Source organism: Procambarus clarkii, chromosome 58, assembly GCF_040958095.1.
Source record: "Procambarus clarkii isolate CNS0578487 chromosome 58, FALCON_Pclarkii_2.0, whole genome shotgun sequence".
Taxonomy (NCBI): domain Eukaryota; kingdom Metazoa; phylum Arthropoda; class Malacostraca; order Decapoda; family Cambaridae; genus Procambarus; species Procambarus clarkii.
The window spans coordinates 11,366,122-11,386,338 of record NC_091207.1 but is presented as its reverse complement, the minus strand read 5'-3'; the positions used below and the strand labels follow the sequence as shown (position 1 = coordinate 11,386,338).

At 50.3% G+C, this 20,217-nt stretch overlaps 1 protein-coding gene across 5 annotated transcripts in view; it reads left to right on the top strand.

Annotated features, from left to right (window-relative positions):
* The window catches only part of LOC123767975 (actin remodeling regulator NHS), a 478,645-nt gene that overhangs the window by 380,534 nt on the left and 77,894 nt on the right, over positions 1–20,217 (top strand). For all 5 annotated transcript variants that reach the window (XM_045758206.2, XM_069306562.1, XM_069306563.1 and 2 more), the window contains one exon: positions 7,790–7,890. In XM_045758206.2, coding sequence (XP_045614162.2) covers positions 7,790–7,890 — 101 coding nt within the window. The remainder of the gene's footprint in view (positions 1–7,789; positions 7,891–20,217) is intronic.

Here is a 20,217-nt window from a genome sequence, read left to right as displayed (position 1 = left end):
TGGGAAAGCGTCCCGAATGTCAAGAAAGCTTAAAGACATTTAAGCTTTCATTTCATGCTTCATTTCATAGGAAATGAAGCATTGAAGCAGCCAAATGGCTTAGCAAATTATTCAGCCACAACAACCACTGGAGAAGGTATTCAGGGATGTGGGTGGAGGTGCGTGTACTTTATCTGTGAGGTTTTACCCACTTGGCAGAATATAGCTCTGGGCATTTTACTGCCACCAACCCTATCTGGTTTTGGGACCTGTCTGCCCATTGTTGACTGTTGCTTTGCCAGCTTCGTCTACAGTTTTTTTTTTTTATTAAGTTCTGTACTGCCATCTTCCACCATTGGTTGGCATATTTATGGATGCATAACCGCTGGACTGGGGGGGCTTGATGTTCTGCACTCCTTTCCACCCAGTTTTGTTGATCAGGATTGCTCTGTGAAGCACATTGTATGGTGCACGAGTTTGTGGCCATATGGCACGCCCAGAGGAGGATTTGAATTCCTCCAAGTTCTGTGATCCGGGTTCATTCCGACTGCTCCCCAGTGGTTCAGTCTTTGGACAGAGGGGGATCTCTTCAATCCATCCCTCTTTTGAATTGGATGCTACATGAAGCTCATCTTTTGTTTTTTTTTGGTTTGGTTTTCCACACCTTTCATGTTCTAGGTTACGCTGCGGTGATTCTGAGGATCAATATCCCCACTGCCCAGTCTCTGACCAGGCCTAGAACTATCTTGCAGACAGGCTCTCTTGTTCCATCCCGTCTTTTTGAAGAGGCTCATCGATGACATCCTTCCCGTAGCCTTGTGAGACGGTCTGGTACCCCGATGTGGATCTCTTTGCATTGGTATGGGATCGGCACCTTCCCTCATGTGTGGCCCTGTTTTCCGATTGCAAAGCTCATGGTAAATGTCTGTCAGCTGGACTGGTCGAGGTGGGGGGGGGAGTTCCTTTGCTTCTCTTCCCCATTTCAGCTATTGCTCCAGATTTTGGCCAGATTGGAGTTTTACAATGGAGAGGTGGTCCTTCTGGTTCTTGGTTTCAGTTCGTCTTGCTGGGTCTTCGAACCCCGAGCATTTTTCCACCTCTTTTGGAAGATTGTTCCAGTGACATACCTTACTGGTTTGAACATCTCCTTGGCTTTTTGTGTCTAGACCTTTTGATGCATCTCTATCACCATTGCAGTGACAAGCAAGTGGCTGGGTTAAGGGTGTCCCACCTGCATTTGTCCTCAAGGCAGCAGTAGGATGTTGCTTTGTGTTTGTTTCCACCTCGTACTATTCCTCCATCATCATTCTCCTCTCTCTGTTTAGGTTGTGCTTTCCTTTTTCTCTTGGTCATTTCTTTATGGACATCTCCTGCCTCATACTGTTGCCTTTCATAATTGGGCATTGGCAGAGCCACTTTTGCTTGTGTTTAGCTTTGATACTGAATCGATGCCATTGATTCTGCCTCGATGCCATTGATACTGCCTCGATGCCATTGATACTGCCTCGATGCCATTGATACTGCCTCGATGCCATTGATACTGCCTCGATGCCATTGATACTGCCTCGATGCCATTGATACTGCCTCGATGCCATTGATACTGCCTCGATGCCATTGATACTACCTCGATGCCATTGATACTGCCTCCATGCCATTGATACTGCCTCCATGCCACTGATACTGCCTCCATGCCACTGATACTGCCTTCATGCCACTGATACTGCCTTCATGCCATTGATACTGCCTTCATGCCATGGATACTGCCTCCATGCCATGGATACTGCCTCCATGCCATTGATACTGCCTCCATGCCACTGATACTGCCTCCATGCCACTGATACTGCCTTCATGCCACTGATACTGCCTTCATGCCACTGATACTGCCTTCATGCCACTGATACTGCCTTCATGCCACTGATACTGCCTTCATGCCACTGATACTGCCTTCATGCCACTGATACTGCCTTCATGCCATCAATACTGCCTTCATGCCATGGATACTGCCTCCATGCCATTGATACTGCCTCCATGCCATTGATACTGCCTCCATGCCATGGATACTGCCTTCATGCCATGGATACTGCCTCCATGCCATTGATACTGCCTTCATACCATGGATACTGCCTCCATGCCATTAATACTGCCTTCATGCCATGGATACTGCCTCCATGCCATTGATACTGCCTCCATGCCATTGATACTGCTTCTATGCTACTGATACTGCCTCCATGCCATTGATACTGCCTCCATGCCACTGATACTGCCTTCATGCCATGGATACTGCCTCGATGCCATTGATACTGCCTCGATGCCATTGATACTGCCTCCATGCCATTGATACTGCCTCTATGCTACTGATACTGCCTTGATGCCACTGATACTGCCTCGATGCCACTGATATTGCCTCAATGATACTGATACTGCCTCGATGCCATTGATGCTGCCTTAATGCCATTGATACTGCCTTAATGCCATTGATACTGCCTTAATGCCATTCCCCAAGTAGTTTCAGGCTTTGTTTTCCTTCCAGCCTGCTCATGCTTCTCCTGAGTCATCCAGGTTTCTCAAGCACATCCTGGCGTCTCTGTCCTCTTTCCAGTTCACTGCTTCCGCTTTGGTCCTGGTTTCTTTCTCACATTAGTGTTGTGTTGGCTTTCACCTCCAGTTTGAGGGTTGGGGAGTGTCACTCTCTTCTCTGGAGATAAAGGTTTTGATCCTTTGGCCCTGGTGGGCATTATATTCGTTTGCAGCCCTCTCATTCTTTGCTAGAAAGAATGAGTCGATGGGCTCGCGAAAAGGTCTTTTCATTATTAATTCTTAGTTGGTTCGATCAAGAGTGAATCATTTAATTCATTTTGTCTTCCTGGCTTTGTGCCTTCTTTTGATAATTATTTACTTACTCTATTTGTGCTCATTTAAATTACTTGAATAAATCAGAAACATAACAGGACCAGTGTCTGGTCCTTTTGATGCTGGTGTATCACCACTTGTTTGGTGATCAGGTCGCTTCATTGAAGGGGTCCCACCTGCAGTCTTCGTCTTGGCGACAGTATGGTGTCTCTTGGCGTTCTTTTCGCCTTTTCCACTCTCTTCATGGGTTGTCTTCTAATTCTGTTCAGCTTGTCTTGTCCTTTCTTTCTTGGCTCTTTGAGGACCGTCATCTTATGCCTAATATTGTCACCACTTATCGTGCAGCGCTGTCCTCTTATTGTGCAGCACTGGTGGAGTCGCTTCAGCTTGAGTTCAGGGTGGATGTCACTTCCGCCCCATTCCCTAAGCTTTCTCATGCTTTGCTTCTCCTCCGGCCTGCTCATGTGCCACCTGAGCTGTCCTGGTCCTTGGACCGGGTGCTCTCTTTTCTTTCTTTTCCTCAGTTTGTGGTGGCCCCTTCGGTTCATGATTGCTTTCGGAAGGCATTGTTTCTGTTGGCATTGGCCTCTGGGGGTCAGGTTGGTGAGCTTCATGTTTTTCTCGGGCGCACAGGTTTCTGCTCTTTCGGTCCTGGTGGATGTTTTGTTCGGTTGCATCCGTTTCCTTCTTTTCTGGTGACAATCGAGATGGCAGGCTTCCGGAGGGTCCCTTGGGTTATTGATGCTTGGTTAGTTTGGCCGGGGGTGCATCACACGTTGTGTCCAGTTGCGGCTCTGCGCTGTTACCTGTGCGCCTCGGCTTCTGTGGCTGTGGACACGCTTTGGGTTGATCCGATTTCCCTCGTTCCCTGTTCCAGGGCTTGGATCTCTCAGGTCATCTGAAGGGTTATTAAGTCTAATCAGCCTGCTGTCTACCCTCGTGCCCATGATGTTCGTAAGTATGCTGCTCTGGCTGCTGTGTTGGGAACATGTCTTGGGCTGACATTCAGACACAGGGGTTTTGAAGGTCGAACAGGGTCCTGGCCACCTGTTATTTCCTTAAAGTTCCTGGTCCCAGTCATTCATGTGTTGCCTTGGGTCGCAGGTTGCAGCCAGTTGTCTCATCTTTGAGTTGAGGTACACAGTGCAGGCCGCCTCCCAGGTAAGTCCCATTTTTACTTATCTTTGGTTATGTATCTCCTGGAAGCCAACAGGGCTTCCCACAGAAAACCAGCGTTGAATGTAATGAAATGCCATTTACTGGGTGAGCCCCAGAGGCTCCCTGGCACCCTCCCTCCCTCCAGTCGGCAGTTTTGTTTTGTTTTGATGATCAGCCTTCGAACTAAAGTGTATGCAGCCTGCATGAGGGGGTACGGGGTACCCCTCTCCCCTTCTTGGGGGCGGGGGAGGGAACTGCACGGACAAGTGGCACAATGGCAGTGAATGATGTTTGCTTGTTTGCTTGTGTCAAGGTTCACCCCTTTCCTACCTATGGTTGGGGTCGTCCCACGGGTCTTCGCCCCTCAGTACCAGGCGCCACTGCTCGCCCTGGGGCACCTCCAGTCAACTAAGGGCTGGCCATATATATACTCCTTGCGAGTGGAGAGGTTCAAGTCTACCTGTGACACGCCTGAACCTGCCTGTCTTGACACTGGGACACACTCTCTTAGGTATCTGGTCTGCTCAGGTCGCCAGCTGGGTGTTTATACTCGTGTCCCAGCAACACGTCAGTGGTCTCATTAGTTATCTTAATTTAAGGATGCAATCTCATGTGCAGTGCAAGTTGACATAAATGGTTTCACTTAACCCTTCAATTGTGCATCGCATCATATGATGCTTTGACCGACTTGCAGTAAATTGCGCATCGCATCATGTGATGCTTTGGAGTACTACGCAAGATTTAAACGGCCCGCGGATACACGGGGTTCACCACACCTCCATCAGGGCTCTTGTAAACAGACGCCATTTTTTTTTTAAATTGTGGGCCAAACTCCAGGGTGTTAGGGGCCTCAGTATTGAGTGAGCAATCAAGCCTGACGCACGCAGCATGAACTCACAGCACTTCTGTTCAGCTTGTGACCACAGCATCCCCTAAAAATGCCATAATATTCTTGTTCATGCTATTATGTAGCAATGATATTATTACAGAAGACCCCTGACTGTGATAAAACTGACCAGGGTTCTGATAATAGCAGGATTGTGGTGATATTTAGCGCTGTGCGCCATGGAGGGAGGAGTAATGCTGTGGGAGGGAGGATGATGGCGATGTCTTCTGACTGTGTGTGGCCACCTTTTATTGACTGCACTCACCACACCAGCTTAGTGGTTCGCTATGGTGAACGCAAATGTAGATACTTATATATAACGTGTGTAAAGAGGGTATAAACAGCGAGAGGAGTAGGTTGGGAGCCGCCATTTTGGTGAGGGAGGAGCGTCGTCTGCAGGACTTATCATGTTGTTTACTGATGACCACGATGGTCTTTGGGCACCATACCAGTTTACTTGTACAAGTATGGTGAATAAAACAGGTAGATATTTATATATAATGTGTGTATATAGCGTAATAACACCACAAACAGTATTGTTGTAGGAGAAATATTAGTGCGTCTGGCCTTGAGGGCAGCAGCCATCAGCTGACTGTGTGAGGTCCTACGTCTTTGTGCCTTTGCTCACCATACAAGCTTAGATGTACAGTTATGGTGAACAAAACATGCAAATACTTATATATAACCTGTGTATATAGTGTAATAACCGACAAGTATTTGTTCACTGTTTGATGAACATAATTGAATCAACAATATGCACACCATATTTATGAGTACAGCGATGATTCACTCATTTTATTATATAAATATATCACACTACACACTATTGAATAATATTACAGCAAAAAAACTACAAAAAATCAATCAGAGACATTGAAATAATTAGGTAATTATCTCTGTGGCAACTCCGGCCTGACAGCTGGCGATCAACAGGCCGCCTGGGACGCATGCTGAGTCAGCGCCTATTTTTTGCCAGAATTCCCCGCCTTATAGCGGGCAATATATGCCACCTATGATTTTTTTATTATTTTTCCCGTGATCAGTGAACACAAATTAACAGGTTAGGAAGAAAAAATAATTTTTTTTTTTTTTTTTTTTTTTGGTATGTGCCTGTGGGTGTCAAATGGTATATAGCTATGCACCATTTAAGGGTTAAAATAGCCCTAGAGAATGGAGGCTCACTCAAACACATAGGTAAGATTACAAATTTACTGAAGAAAAATATATACACTTGTATAGGGAAATAATCAGGCGGAAATTTCTGATGGCGGCAACCTACTCTCGTTGTGTCTCTGGCAACACAGACAGCTGACAGCTCCAACTGTCGAACCGGCGGGGACACACCTCGCGCTTCTGGCAACACAATCAGCTGGAGGATTCAAAGTTTGTTTCTGGCTTCTTGAAAACCAACTACTATTCCCAGATACACTAACGTCGCCGCATCTACATATTTATGTTCCACCACCAATTCATGCCTACATGATCTCCTCGGCTCCTAGCCTAATACTATCACATAGACAATAAATGGTAACAAGAAATTTTCACGATATATAAAATATCCTAGCTCACCTAGATCAAAGGGGTAAAGGGAGGGATAACTATCTACCTTACTTCATTCCTTTATGAAGCTGACTTGTCCTCTGGCGAGGGATGATGAGGTTCCTGGTCCTGGCTTCTGGTCTTCCATTGATCAGTTCCCACACACACAAGTTTCTCAGTCGTCTTCGTAGTATCCCGTCCTCGCCGTACTCACACCCGGCAGGTACGGTCCTCCTCCTCTCACTGGCACTGTAGACACACTTGCAGTCCAGTGGAGCTTTCCCTTGCCTCATTTCCAGTGGATTCGGCCCGGCCGTTGCTACTCGCTTGATATGTAGAACGTGGTTCGCCGGTCGTCCCAGACGTCTCCAGCCCAACGTCCATCCCTGCTACAGACTCTTGAATATAGAGCTCTTGATTCTTTATCCCGGCCAATCCTTGCTTCCTGGCACTTCACGGGATATCTACAGTATTAAAACGATGCTTAAATCCACTGGTAGGGGCTTTTTGGCCTCAAGATCTGGAGCACACGGGAATGCGTCCTCACTCTGTGACGGTCCGTAACGTATTCTGCCCGCCCAGGCACCAGCCGCCCCGGAAGCCCTCAGTCTCGTGACGTCACACCACCCGAGGGCTCTCATCATTGGCTACTTCCGGCACGTGACCTCACCTGGCCAATCAGGTGCTGGAAGGTGTCACAACGTTTTGGAGGGAAACAATGGCTCGGCACCATCTTGTGCCCCAAAAGGGTGTAAGCCCCTTGCATAATCACACTTAAATGGCAATTTTTCAGCCAACCTGATAACACTCCATACTCTCACACATATGAAAATGTTCCCTGGATATCAGAGAATGCTCAGGTTATGGAGATATGACTCTTTAAGCTGGGTTAGGAGAAATATAGGGGTGGGACACTGTCACAGCTTGTTTCCTTTTTTCTTTTGGGGAGTTCTGTTTTTCTGTTTGGCCCTTTTTTTCAGTTTTCTAGCAAGTGGGGTTTGTTTTGAGATGCCTACCTTTCTGGGTGCCTAACCCTGGTCGATGGCAGATGGAATACCCCCAAATACATGGGGGTGTTTTCCTAAGGCCATTGCTCCCTGCTCCTCTTGGAGCGGGCCATGTTCTGGCTCGTGGTCTTCGGTAGGCAAAACTTCATTGACTGAAGCCCCAGACTAATATAGCGTATTTCAGTCTGTTAGATTCAAGGAGTCTTCAGGGCTCGCCCAGGAAATGGCATTTCGTTACATTCATTGCTGGTTTTTCAATAATGTGCCCTCAGTGCCTTGTGTACTATGAAATTTCCACTGTCTGTATTCATGAATGTGTTAAATTATTATTTATTTTCCAATTTATTATAAATTTGTTAAAATATTCCAGAATCATCTTCATGCTTTGGGTCTAGAAGTGAACATTCCTGTACCTCCTCGTCATGTTCACACCGTATCTCGTCGTATGGCTAAGGAAAAAAATACCTTTAGGTAGGTAGCTTCTATTTTGTTATGTCAGGAATATGACTATGACAGCACAGTTGTCTTAGTCTTGTTTTCTCTTTTTTTCTGGGAGGAGCCCCTTCGGCTCCCCGAAGCTATCCAGGCTGATATGTATATCATAAGACTTTGGCATCAGTCAGTGTGAATGGAGTTCTAGTCCTACCGGAGACCACGAGCCAGAACCTGGCCCCCTCAGAGAGGCACGAGGAGCAGTGGCTTATAGAAATGCACATGGGATTTGGAGCATTCTGTCTGCCATTGACTGGGCCAGGCACCCAGAAAGGTAAGCGCCTAAAAAAAAAACCCTTTTCTGGTTAAAACGACTAAATAGAAAACGAGTGGACAGAATTCCCCAAATGAAAACAAGCAAACGAGCATGACGTAACACAAACTGTGCCGCATGTCTGCGCAGCTCCCCTCTCCCTGGGAGGAGGAAAGGGGAGCCCCAGACCCACCACGGCAGCAATCCACCCTCCAGTTCTCGGCTGATGTGATTGTGGCATGGTTGTGTGGCTCCAGCTCCAGATTCTCTCTTGTGTTGTCTCTGTGATTCTCGCCTTGTATTCAGTACTGCTCTTACGGTGGTGTGCGAGCTGGGAGTAATATTTCCAGGTACTCGGGCTGCATGCACGTAGGGTTTCCTTCTCTAAGTGCCCTGTAAGTACTGCTCTTGGGGCTTGGGGTTATCTTCCACAAGTCACCTTCAGGTCTACCTCTGTTGGTCTTTTGCTGCTCGGTGATTAGCCGCATCAAGTGCGTTGGGAGGTTTTCCTCCCTTGTTTACCTTGGGGTAAGTGATAGTTTTTGCACTAGTAGGAGCACGGGATACTGAGCAGCAAGTTTTCACCTATTACAGCGGCCGGCTCTGTTCCTCCTGGGTACATTGTCCTCTTGCGTTTTTTTCTTTTTGTTTCTGCCTGGTGCGGGGGGGGGGGGGAGACTCTGCCTTGTATTTGTTCCTTGCCCTCAGTTATATTAGGGTCTTGACCTCCGGTGTTCGGTGGTTCCCCCCTGCTTGGCCCCCGGGTGGCAGGCAGCTCAGGCATTGCATGCTAGGTATAGGTTGCTGCAATGTGCAAGGTTAAATGCAGAATAGAACCAGTGAAGAGCAGAGGTGCCATAAGCACACTCAGAGAACACTGTATAAACATCAGAGGTCCGCGGTTGTTCAACGTCCTCCCAGCGAGCATCAGAAATATTGCCAGAACAACCGTAGACATCTTCAAGAGAAAACTAATTGTTTTCTTCAAGGAGTGCCCGACCAACTGGGCTGTGATGAGTATGTGGGCCTGCCGGCCGCTCCTAGCAATAGCTTGGTGGACCAAACTCTCACAAGTCAAGCCTGGCCTCGGGCCGGGCTTGGGAGTAGAAGAACTCCCAGAACCCCATCAAGCAGGTATCAAGCAGGTAGGTTGGTTGCTTCCCCGGATGCCCCGCTTTGCTTATAGGGACCCAGACTTGGGGAGGTTGGTCGCTTTGGCCTTGATTCAGTCCACACCCCCTCGTTCTTCCCCTGCTGTGGTTCATTCTGTCCCCCCCTTTCCCCCTTCCCTTGTTCCCAGGTCCGAAGTGTCTGAGGGCTTCGGAGTCGGGGGCAGGGTTTAAAGGTTTCTGAGACTCGGGCAGTTTCAGCTGTTGCCCCTTCCGGTGTGGTAACAGAGGCATTCGAGTCCATTCCTCTAGCTGTGGCTCCGGGGTCTGACCAGTGGGTCCATTCTCTTCTGGCTTTTCTGGCCGCCTCAGCTGTTTCTTGTGAGGCCAGGGCTTTGGAGGTTGACTCGCCCCCCGGGGCCTAATGTGGAGGTTCCTGGGGTTGGGGAGGAGCTGACTTTGGAGGCCTTGGGCCCTGTTGGACCCCACCTGGGTTCTCCAACTCTCTGAGCGGGACTTTCTGTTACAATGAGTGGGGTAACACCGCATCTTGAGGGATGCGGTGCTGCGTTTTTTCACTGCACGTCTCGCGTGTCAGCAGGGTGTGCTCACCTTGGAATCTGTTGGGCCCTGGCTCTTAGTTGTCTTCACCTTTTTGTCCCTTGCTGTTTGCGGATTCTGCGGTTGAGCGGTATTTGCAGGCGGCTTCTTCCAGCTATCGTCCGATGTCCAACTTGTTGGTTCTCCGGGGGTCCTGGGAGGGTTCCTTCCAGAAGGGTCGTGCCAGGACTTGGGGTTCTGCTCGTTGGGGTAGGTCACAGATGCAAGGTTTGGAGCCGGCACTGCCTTCGGTGCCGTCTGTTTCTGTTGGGTGCGGGGATCGCTCTTTGCAATTTTTGGGTGCTCATAAGGAACATCGGCCCTTTCGCAGTTCATCCCATTGACAGGGTGGTGGGAGGAGGCTCGCTCTGTTTACTCGTGCCTGGTCCCAAGATTCATGGGCCTTTCAGGTCATTTCGTGCAGCCTGTGGTGGTGTTGGGTGGCTCCTCCTCTTTTGGGGTGGGTTCTGGGGCTTGCAGGGCAGGCCTCTTCTCCTGCTCTCTGTCAAGTCGTCTCAGAGTGGGTTTGCTTGGGCGTGGTTGAAACATCATCCTCACTTAGGTGGATCTCCCCCCTGTTTCCGGTCCCAGAACGGGACTGTGCGGACCTCCGGTTCATTCTGGACTTGTCTTGCCGGTCTTGTCCTTGCGGAGGCTGCCCGGCTTCTGTTGGAGCCGGGCACTTGGATGGTGTCCCTGGACCTCCAGGACGTGTATTGGCACGTCTCGATTCATCCGCGGTTCTGGGACTGGCTTGGTTTTGTGGTGGGACATCAAGGTTACCGCATTCGTTGCCTTCCATTCGGCTTGAATCTGGCGCCTCGCATTTTCACTTGCCTTACTTGGGTCGTTGTGGCCCGCCTGCGTCTGTTAGGTGTTCGGGTTCTGGCCTACCTCGACGACTGCCTGGTTTGGGCTCCCAGCCTGTCCGCGTGTCTGCTCGCCAGGGATTTTGGTTCTTTCCTAGTTCGCCGGGTTTGGGTTCTTGGTGAACTGGTGGAAGTCACATCTGGTTCCCTCTCAGGTTCGATCTTAGCTGGGTCTTGTGTGGGACGCTCGGACTGCTTCCATGTCTCTTCCTCCGGCGGCTCTGCTTTGTCTGCGTTCCCACCTTCATCTGTTTCTGAGGGGCTCCCAGGTAACGCAGCAGTTGCTCAAGAGTTTGTGTGGGAGCCTGCACTTTGCCTTGATTGGAACCCACCTGGTCAGGTGTGGCTTCATTGGCTGTTCTATTTCCTTCGGGGACGTCCCTTCCACCTCTCTCATAACTGCTGGGTTTGCCTCTGGGGCCTTGCATTGGTTGCTGCGTTGCCGGCTTCCTCTTCGAGTTTTTCAGGATTCAGTGCCTTGGCACCTACCAGAGCCCTCGCTCGATGTATTCACGGACTCGTCGTCTCTTGGCTGGGGCTTTGTGACTAGTGCTCGCCAGGCCAGCCAGGGGCATTTGGTTCCGTCCCTCCGTCGGGCTCACAGCACGGTGCGGGAGTTCGCAGCTATGTGGATGTCGCTCTGGATGATTCTGGTCTTTCACGGATCGATGGTCTGGCTCCATTCAAACTGTTTCCCGGTGGTTCATTGCCTGAACCGCTGGGATTCGATGCGTTCCTTGGCTCTTTGGGACTGATTGCTTCGGGTGACTCATCTGATGAGTTCTCGGGGTTTGGCTTTCCTGGCAGTTCACGTTTGGAGGATGTTCAATGTCCTGGTGGATGGCCTGTCCCAGTTCATTCCCCTCTCCACGGAATGGACTATCGACGCCGACTCGTTCCGTTGGCTCTGCCGGACGTTCGGGCCTCAGGAAGTGGACCTGTTTGTGTCGGCGTGGTTGAGGTGTCTCCCAGTATACGTGGCGCCCTTCCCCGACTGCAAGGCTGTTGGGATTGATGCCTTCAGGCAGGACTGGGCAAGGTGGGGTTACCTGTACCTCTTCCACCCTGGTTCCATTGTTGTTCCAAGTCCTGACTTGCTTGGAAACTTACCAAGAGAGAGAAGTCCTCATGGCCCCCTTGGTGGCCAGCCCAGCCTTAGTTTCAGGCGCTGCTTGCTCAGTGTCCGAACTCAAGGATCTTCCTGCGGCTCCGCCCCTTTCAGGAGATCGGTCCTGCCCATTAAAAGCCTAATTCGTTCTTCTCGAGTCTTCGCGTCTGGTCTTTCTATCACCATTTGTATGGGGTGCAGGTGGCTTTGTTGTTGGTCTCCCGTCTGCATGCTTTGTCTTGGTGGTAGTATGAGGGTTCCTAGTGGTCCATCTGGTTTTTCCTATCACTGCGTAGGTATACTTTGGTCTTTTATAGGGTTGTTTTGTCCTTCCTGTTGTGGTTGTTTCAGGACCTTCATCTTATGCCGAATACTGTCGCCTCCTACCATGTGGCGCTAGCAGAGCCGCTCCAGCTTGCGTTTGGTATTGATGTTACATCTGCTCCATTCTGCAAGTTGTCTCGTGCATTGTTTCATCTCTTTTCTCTGCCCTTCTGGTCCTTGGACCGGGTGCTCTTTTTCCTCTCTTCTCCTCGGTTTGTGGTGGCCCCTTCGGTTCAGGATTGTTTTTCCAAGGCTCTTTCTGTTTGGCATTGGCCTCTGGGGGTTGGGTCGGGGAGCTTCATGTTCTCCTCCGGCGCTGGGGTTTCTGCTCTTTTGGTCCTGGTGGTAGGTTTGAGTGGTTGCAGTCGCCTCCTTTCTTTTCTGGCGAAGAATGAGACGGCTGCTTTCCGGAGGGGGCCTTTGGGTTGTTGATGCTTGGTTGGTCAGGCTGGGGGTGCATCATGTCTTGTGTCTGGTTGCGGCTCTCCGCCGTTATTTGCACGCCATGGCTTCAGTAGCCGGGGATGCGCTGTGGGTTGATCTGGTTTCCCTTCTTCCCTGTGTCTGGGCTCGGGTCTCCTAGGTTGGCTGCAGGATTATTATGGCTAGCCAACCTGCGGTCTATCCTTGTGCCTGCTTGATGGGGTTCTGGGAGTTCTTCTACTCCCCAAGACTGGCCCAAGGCCAGGCTTGACTTGTGAGAGTTTGGTCCACCAGGCTGTTGCTTGCAGCGGCCCACAGGCCCACATACCCACCACAGCCCGGTTGATCCGGCACTCCTTGAAGAAAAGTTTTCTCTTGAAGATGTCATGGTTGTTCCAGCAATATTTCTTATGCTCTCTGGGAGGATGTTGAACAACCGCGGACCTCTGATGTTTATACAGTGTTCTCTGATTGTGCCTATGGCACCTCTGCTCTTCACTGGTTCTATTCTGCATTTTCTTCCATATCGTTCACTCAAGTATGTTGTTATTTTACTGTGCAGATTTGGGACCTGATGTGCAGATGCACATCAGGTCACGCACATCAGATGCACACTGCAGATGTCTTCTCTTGAAGATGGCCACGGTTGTTCCGGCAACATTTCTTATCCTCGCTGGGAGGATGTTGAACAACCATGGCCCTTTGATGTTTATACAGTGTTCTCTGATTGTGCCTATGGCACCCCTGCTCTTCACTGGTTCTATTCTACATTTTCTTCCATATCGTTCACTCCAGTACGTTGTTATTTTACTGTGTAGATTTAGAACCCGCCCCTCCAGTATTTTCCATGTGTATATTATTTGATATCTCTCTCATCTCCTTTCTAGTGAGTACAGGTACATTTGGAGAGCTTTGAGATGATCCCAATAATTTAGGTGCTTTATCTCGTCTATGCGTGCCGTATATGTTCTCTGTATTCCCTCTATTTCAGCAATCTCTCCTGCTCTGAAGGGGGAAGTGAGTACTGAGCAGTACTCAAGACGGGACAACACAAGTGACTTGAAGAGTACAACCATTGTGATCGGATCTCTGGATTTGAAAGTTCTCGTAATCCATCCTATCATTTTTCTGGCTGACGCAATGTTTGCTTGGTTATGTTCCCTAAACGTTAGGTTGTCAGACATCATTATTCCCAAATCCTTTATATGCTGTTGGATTTCTATTCCATTTCTATTCCATTTCTATTTCCATTTCCATTATTTCTATTCTATTTTCTGTTGGATTTCTTTTGTTCTATTCCCAAATCTATATATACTATGGGCAGATTTGATTGTGTTTTGTACCCTGTATTATGTTTAAGGTCCTCATTTTTACCGTACCTGAGTACCTGGAGTTTATCACTGTTAAACATCATGTTATTGTCTGCTGCCCAGTCAAAAACTTTATTAATATCTGCTTGTAGTTTTTCAATGTCTTCAACAGAAGTAATTTTCATGCAGATTTCTGAGGGGAGCCCCTACGGCTCCCTGGAGCTTATCGGGCTAATGTATGTTATATTAGACCGGGACATTAGCTATGGAGTTCAGACCTACCAGGGACCAGCACCAGAACCTGGCCCTTTCAGAGAGGTTTCAGGGAGTAATGGCCCTGGAAAACTTTGCTGTGGTTTGGGGGTTTCTGTTTCTGCCATCGACCGAGGTTAGGCACCCAGAAAGGTAGGCATAACAAAACAAACCCCACATGATAAGAAACTAACAACATAAACCGAACAGAGAGGTAGAACTCCCTGCAATCCCAATTAAACAAACAAACAAGCAAACTTAACACACACTGAAGCTAATGTCAACCGGGACAGACACTTCTTTGGCCTCAGTTTCCTAGGCGGTGTTTGCCTTCGTGGCGCTCACTGCCGTGTTTTGTGTTGTGCGGTGGCCAGGTGTTCCTCATCAGTACCGGGGCTGCGTGTGCTTAGCGGCTTCCTTCCCTAAGCGCCCTGTGAGCACTGCCCCTGCATGACAGGGGTTGTCTTCCCTGGGGCATTCGGGAACCATTCTCGTACAGGTTCTTGCTGCTCGGCCTTTGCCTCACCCTTGGGGCCAGCTGGGGCTTGGGGCCCCTGTTTGGCCTTGGGCAGGGACTGGTATTGTGCTGGTTAGGGCATCAAGGTGTTGCACTACCTGCTACCTACTAGGCCCCCGTGATTGTACACATCACAGGGGTTTTCAGTGTTGTCATCTACCCCGGTCGAGGGAGCCGGTTGGCCGAGCGGACAGCACGCGGGACTTGTGATCCTGTGGTCCTGGGTTCGATCCCAGGCGCCGGCGAGAAACAATGGGCAGAGTTTCTTTCACCCAATGCCCCTGTTACCTAGCAGTAAATTAGGTACCTAGGTGTTAGTCAGCTGTCACGGGCTGCTTCCTGGGGGTGGAGGCCTGGTCGAGGACCGGGCCGCGGGGACACTAAAATAGCCCCGAAATCATCTCAAGATAACCTCAAGATAACCCCTTGGGTGTTTACCGGTTAGCAACACCTTGCCCCTGGCTTCCCATAGCAGTCAGCCTACGGGCCCTAAAAAATCCTGTCGGTGCTTGGTGAACCATTGGATGTGTCTTCTGGGTTCCAACAAGTCTTGTGCGGGGTTCGTTGGTTTGCTGTGCCCTTGTCTCAGGGTGACAGTCGCCACTTTTACCTCCGTCATGCTGCCTGTTGGGACACTGACACCTTGACCCGGAGTCTTGCGAGATGTGTTCTCTGCTTGTTCTCCAGTACTCTTCTGATGTCCTTACTGTTCAGAGTACAGGCGGCATCTGCGTTGCAAGCTTGGTTTAGGTTAAATTATGGAAAAAGCTGCTACGCGCTTGGTTGGTTTTCCACCTGGAAGCCCCGGGGCCGCCCCGTTTTGGTTAGAGTTGTTCACTCCTTTCCCCTCCCTGTTCCCGGCTCCTGACCATCTGCTGGTTTCGGGGTTGGGGTGGGGTTTAGTTGATGCCGAAACTTGGCCGGCTTCGGGGGCTGCCCCGTTCGGGTTGGGGACGGAGGTTTTCGAGCCTGATCCTCCTGCCGAGGCTTCTGGGTCTTACCTTTCTTTGCTGCCTTTCCTCTGGACTCTTCCTTTTCTTTAAGGGCAGAGGGCATGGAGGACAGCTTTGCCTCGGGGCCTCTGTTGCGGGTTCCCGGGGCTGTGGGGGATGCCTGCTAGCAGTTCTGGGGCTGTTTGTGCCTGCCTGGGTTTTTCTGCTTGTGGGCAGGGTTTTTTGTCCCTCTCATCTGCTTGCTTCCCTCTCATCTGCTTGCTTCCCACATTTGCTGTCGTGTTTTCAGATCTATTGCGTTGGTCATGGCTCCTTATTCTGGTGGCCTTGTTCTGGTAGCCATTTTCTTTTTGCCGGTTTTCCCTCTTGGCCACCGGGGTGGCGCTGCGGTTTGTTAACATGTGCCTGGGTGTGCGAGCTCGCTTTTTGGGCGAGTTTTTCCTTTCAGGGGTTTTATCCTCCTGTTGCCAATTCTTTGCTTTTTCTGGGGATGTTCTGCCCTTCTTCTGTTCCTCTGGGAACGCTTGGATGTTGGTTTTTTACACAGATTATATGGGTTTTCTATCTGTTTGGATCTGGGTCCAGGTGTTTGGGCTCATTGTCCCTGTCTGTTTATGCTTGCTCCCACATCTTGTCCCTCGGTTTTTGGTCTGTTTTGGCCGTTTCCCTGGAGGTTCTGTCTGGGTGCTGTGCTTTGCCCTTTCTGTGGTTTATTTCTGCCGGCAGATGTGGGGGTTTGGGCTCCCAGGGTTCAATTCTGGGTTTCTTTGGGTTCTTTGGTTTCGTTCCGGAGGTTTCTTCCTCTTGGGTACCCCTTTGTGGGTTCAGGGGGCTTTATGTTACCTCGCATGTGATCCGGTTCTGCCTTCTGGGGTTCCGGGATCTTCCTGGCTTGCAGGCAGATCTTTTTGGGTCATGGCACATGTTGTGGTTGTGCCAGGGCCTTGGGTTTTTGTTGTCGCGGTAGGCCTTTTGGTGCAGGTTTGGTGCTCTTTTGGTGCCTTCTTCGTCTGGCTGGCACAGTGCTCTCTGCCCACCGGTCGGTGACTTGTCTTTTCTTTTCTTATTTTTATTTTTATTTTTATTTTTTCATATGTGTGTATATGTGTATTTATACTTTTTGTGTATGTACAGTATATATATGTGTGTTTATATATGTGTACATTTTTTTCGGAAGGGGCTCTGTTCCCTTCGCTGTTGACGGGGCACTGGGGGCTAGCTTGCTCTGTTGGCTCTTGCTTGGTCCCGCAGTTCGTGGGCGTTTTTTGGTTGTCTTCCGGCCTCTGGTGGCATCAGGCGGCTCTTCCCTCTTTGGGGGGTTCGGGGCTGGCGGGGTGGGCTTCTTTCCCTGCGCTTCGTAATTACCTAAGTGTAGTTACAGGATGAGAGCTACGCTCGAGGTGTCCCGTCTTCCCAGCACTCTTTGTCATATAACGCTTTGAAACTACTGACGGTCTTGGCCTCCACCACTTTCTCCCCTAACTTGTTCTAACCGTCTACCACTCTGTTTGCGAAAGTGAATTTTCTTATATTTCTTCGGCATCTGTGTTTAGCTAGTTTATATCTATGACCTCTTGTTCTTAACGTTCCAGGTCTCAAGAAATCTTCCCTATCGATTTTATCAATTCCTGTTACTATTTTGTATGTAGTGATCATATCACCTCTTTTTCTTTATACTTTTTGTGTATGTACAGTATACATATGTGTGTTTATATATGTGTACATTTTTTTCGGAAGGGACTCTGTTCCCTTCGCTGTTGACGGGGCCATGTCATCTTGGTGTGGGTGCGTTTGGATGTGGTCGATTCGCCCCATCCTTCCGGGGTTTTCGCCTGTTCCAATGCCGACACAGGACTTTGTGGATCTGTGGTTCTTCTGGACTTGTTCGGTCTGCGCCCTGGATTCTTTGCCCTCTTCAGATGACTGTTGTCTCCGGTCCGGCTTCTGTTGGGGCCGGATGCCTGAATGGTGTCCCTTGACCTCCGGGTCACTTCCTGGCATGTTTCTCTCCAGGGTTATAGGACTGGCACAGTTGGTGGTGGGGCTTCAGGCTCACTGCTTTTGTTGCCTTCCCTAGTTTGTAATTGGCACTTGGTGTATTTATGCATCTTTACCGGACCTTGGTACCCTGTCTGCGTCTGCTCGGGATTCAATTTCTGGTCTACCTCGACGACTGGCTAGTGTGGGCTTCCAGTCGGTTCGCTTGTCTGCTCGCCAGGGGTGTGGTTGTTTCCAGATCTCCGGGTTCGGGTTCCTGGTGACCTGGATGCCATTCCATCTGGTTCTGTCCCAGGTTCAGACCTGGCTGGGTCTTGTATAGGACTCTTGGACTGCTTCTCTCCCTCCAGAGGCATTGCTGAGGCTGCGGATCTGCCTTGGGCTGTTTCTGAGGGGGTCTTCGATCACTTGGCGGATGCTTGAGCAGTTGTGAGGGAGTCTGAACTTCGTCGCCATGCTGGTCTACCCACCGGGTCGGGTTTGGCTTCGGCTTCTGTTTTGGTTCCTTTGGGGACGCCCCTTCCGCCTTTGTCGCGATCATTGGGTTCGTCCTCTGGGGACCTTGTGTTGGTGCTGCGTCGCCAGCTTCCTCTTTTAGGTTTTCGGGGATCCATGCCTCAGCACCTCCCCAAGCTTTCACTCGATGTGTTCATGGACGGGTTGTCTCTTGGCTGGGGCTTTGTGACCAGTGCTCACCAGGCCGGCCAGGGATGGTGGGGTTCGTCCTTCCGTCAGGCTTACAGCACGGTTTGGGAGTTTGCGGCTGTCTGGTTTGCACTTTGGAGGGTTTGGGTCACTCGGGGCTCTCCCATCCGGCTCCATTCGGACTGTTCTCTGGTGGTTTATGGCCGCTGGAACCGCGGGGGTTCTCTTTGGTCCTTGCCGCCTTGGGATTGGTCCCTTCGGTTGGCTCGTCTGCTGGATTCTTGGGGTTTGGCTTTCCGTCCAATTCATGTCCGGGGAGTGTCCATCGTCCTGGCGGACAACCTGTCTCGGTCCATTCCTCTGTTCATGGATTGGTCGGTCGTCGCCAACTCATTTCATTGGCTTTGCGAGATGAACGAACTGGTCTTGGCGTCTCCCATCCTGTGGTTCCCTTTCCCACCTGTGAGGCGTTCGTGGTGGATGCCTTTCAGCAGTACTGGTTGAGGTGGAGTTACCTGTACCTCTTTCCCCAGTCCAGCTGTTGCTTCGGGTTCTGGCTCACTTGGAGTCCTTCCCGAGGTGAGTAGTCCTCGTGGTCCCTTGGTGGCCGGCCAGCTTTGTTTTCAGATGCTGCTTGATTGGTGTCTGAACCCCGGGGCGTTTCCCGCAGCTCTGCCTTTTTCGGCAGGTCAGACCGGGCTGGTGCGTGGCTAGTTTGACCTCCTCGGCTCTGCGTGTCTGGTCTTTTGACGCGGGTGTATCACCATCTCTATGGTGATCAGGTGGCTTCGTTGAGGGTGTCCCACCTGCGAGCTTCGTGAAGGCAACAGTATGTAGTTTCTTTTCGCCTTTTTCTTGCTCTTCATAGGTTGTCTTCTCTTTCACATCGGATTGTCTTGTCCTTTCTTGGTTTTTCAGGACTGTTAATTGATGCTTCTTACTGTCGCCTCATATCGTGTGGCGCTGGTGGAGCCGCTCCGGCTTGAGTTCGAGGTGGACGTCACATCCGCCCTGTTCCGCACGCTTTTTCGTGCTTTGTTTCACCTCCGGCCTGCTCGTGCGCCACCTGAGATGTCCTAGTCCTTGGTCAGGGTCTCTCTTATCTTCCCTCTCCTCGGTTTTTGGTGGCCCCTTCAGGTCGAGATTGTTTTTGAAAGGCCTTATTTTTGTTGGCATTGGCCTCTGCGGTTCAGTTCGGGGAGCTTCCGGCTCTCCTCCGGCACAGGGGTTTCTGTTCTTTTGGTACTGGTGGTAGGTGTGTATGTTTGCAGCCTTGTTCGTCTTTCTGAGGAAGGCAGAGACGTCTGCTTTTTGGAGGGGTCCTTGGGTTTTTGATGCTTGGTTGGTTCGGCCGGGGGTTCGTCATGTGTTGTCCGGTTGTGGTTCTTTGCCGTTACCTGCATGCCGTGGCTGGAGATGCGCTTATGGTTGTTCCGGTTTCCCTCGTTCCCTGTTCCAGGGCTCAGGTTTCCCAGGTTGTCCGCAGGGTTATTAAGTCTACCAGCCTGCGGTCTATCTTTGTGCCTGTGCCATTCGGACGTTTGCTGCTTTCATTGCTGTGTTTGGTAACATGCATTGGGCTCCTTTCAGGCACGGGGATTTGGGGTCGCCCGGGTTCCTGGCTGCCCATTATTGTGTGAGCATGTCTGCTCCTGGGCATTCTTGTGTTGCTTTGGGTCACAGGTTGCAGCCTGTTGTCTCGTCTTCGTGTTGCGGAGTTTGTGGCTGCCGCCTCTTGGGTCAGCCCATTCTTTTCCTTCTCTTTGGGTGTGCAGCTCCAGGGAGCCGTAGGGGCTTCCCTCAGAAAACCAGCGTTGAATGTAATAAAACTCCATTTTCTGGGTGAGCCCTGGAGGCTCCCTGGCAACCCTCCCTCCCATTGGTCAGCGTTTTTTTTTTTTGCATTTATTGAAGTTTAGCTTTCGAACTGGAGTGCTATGCAGCC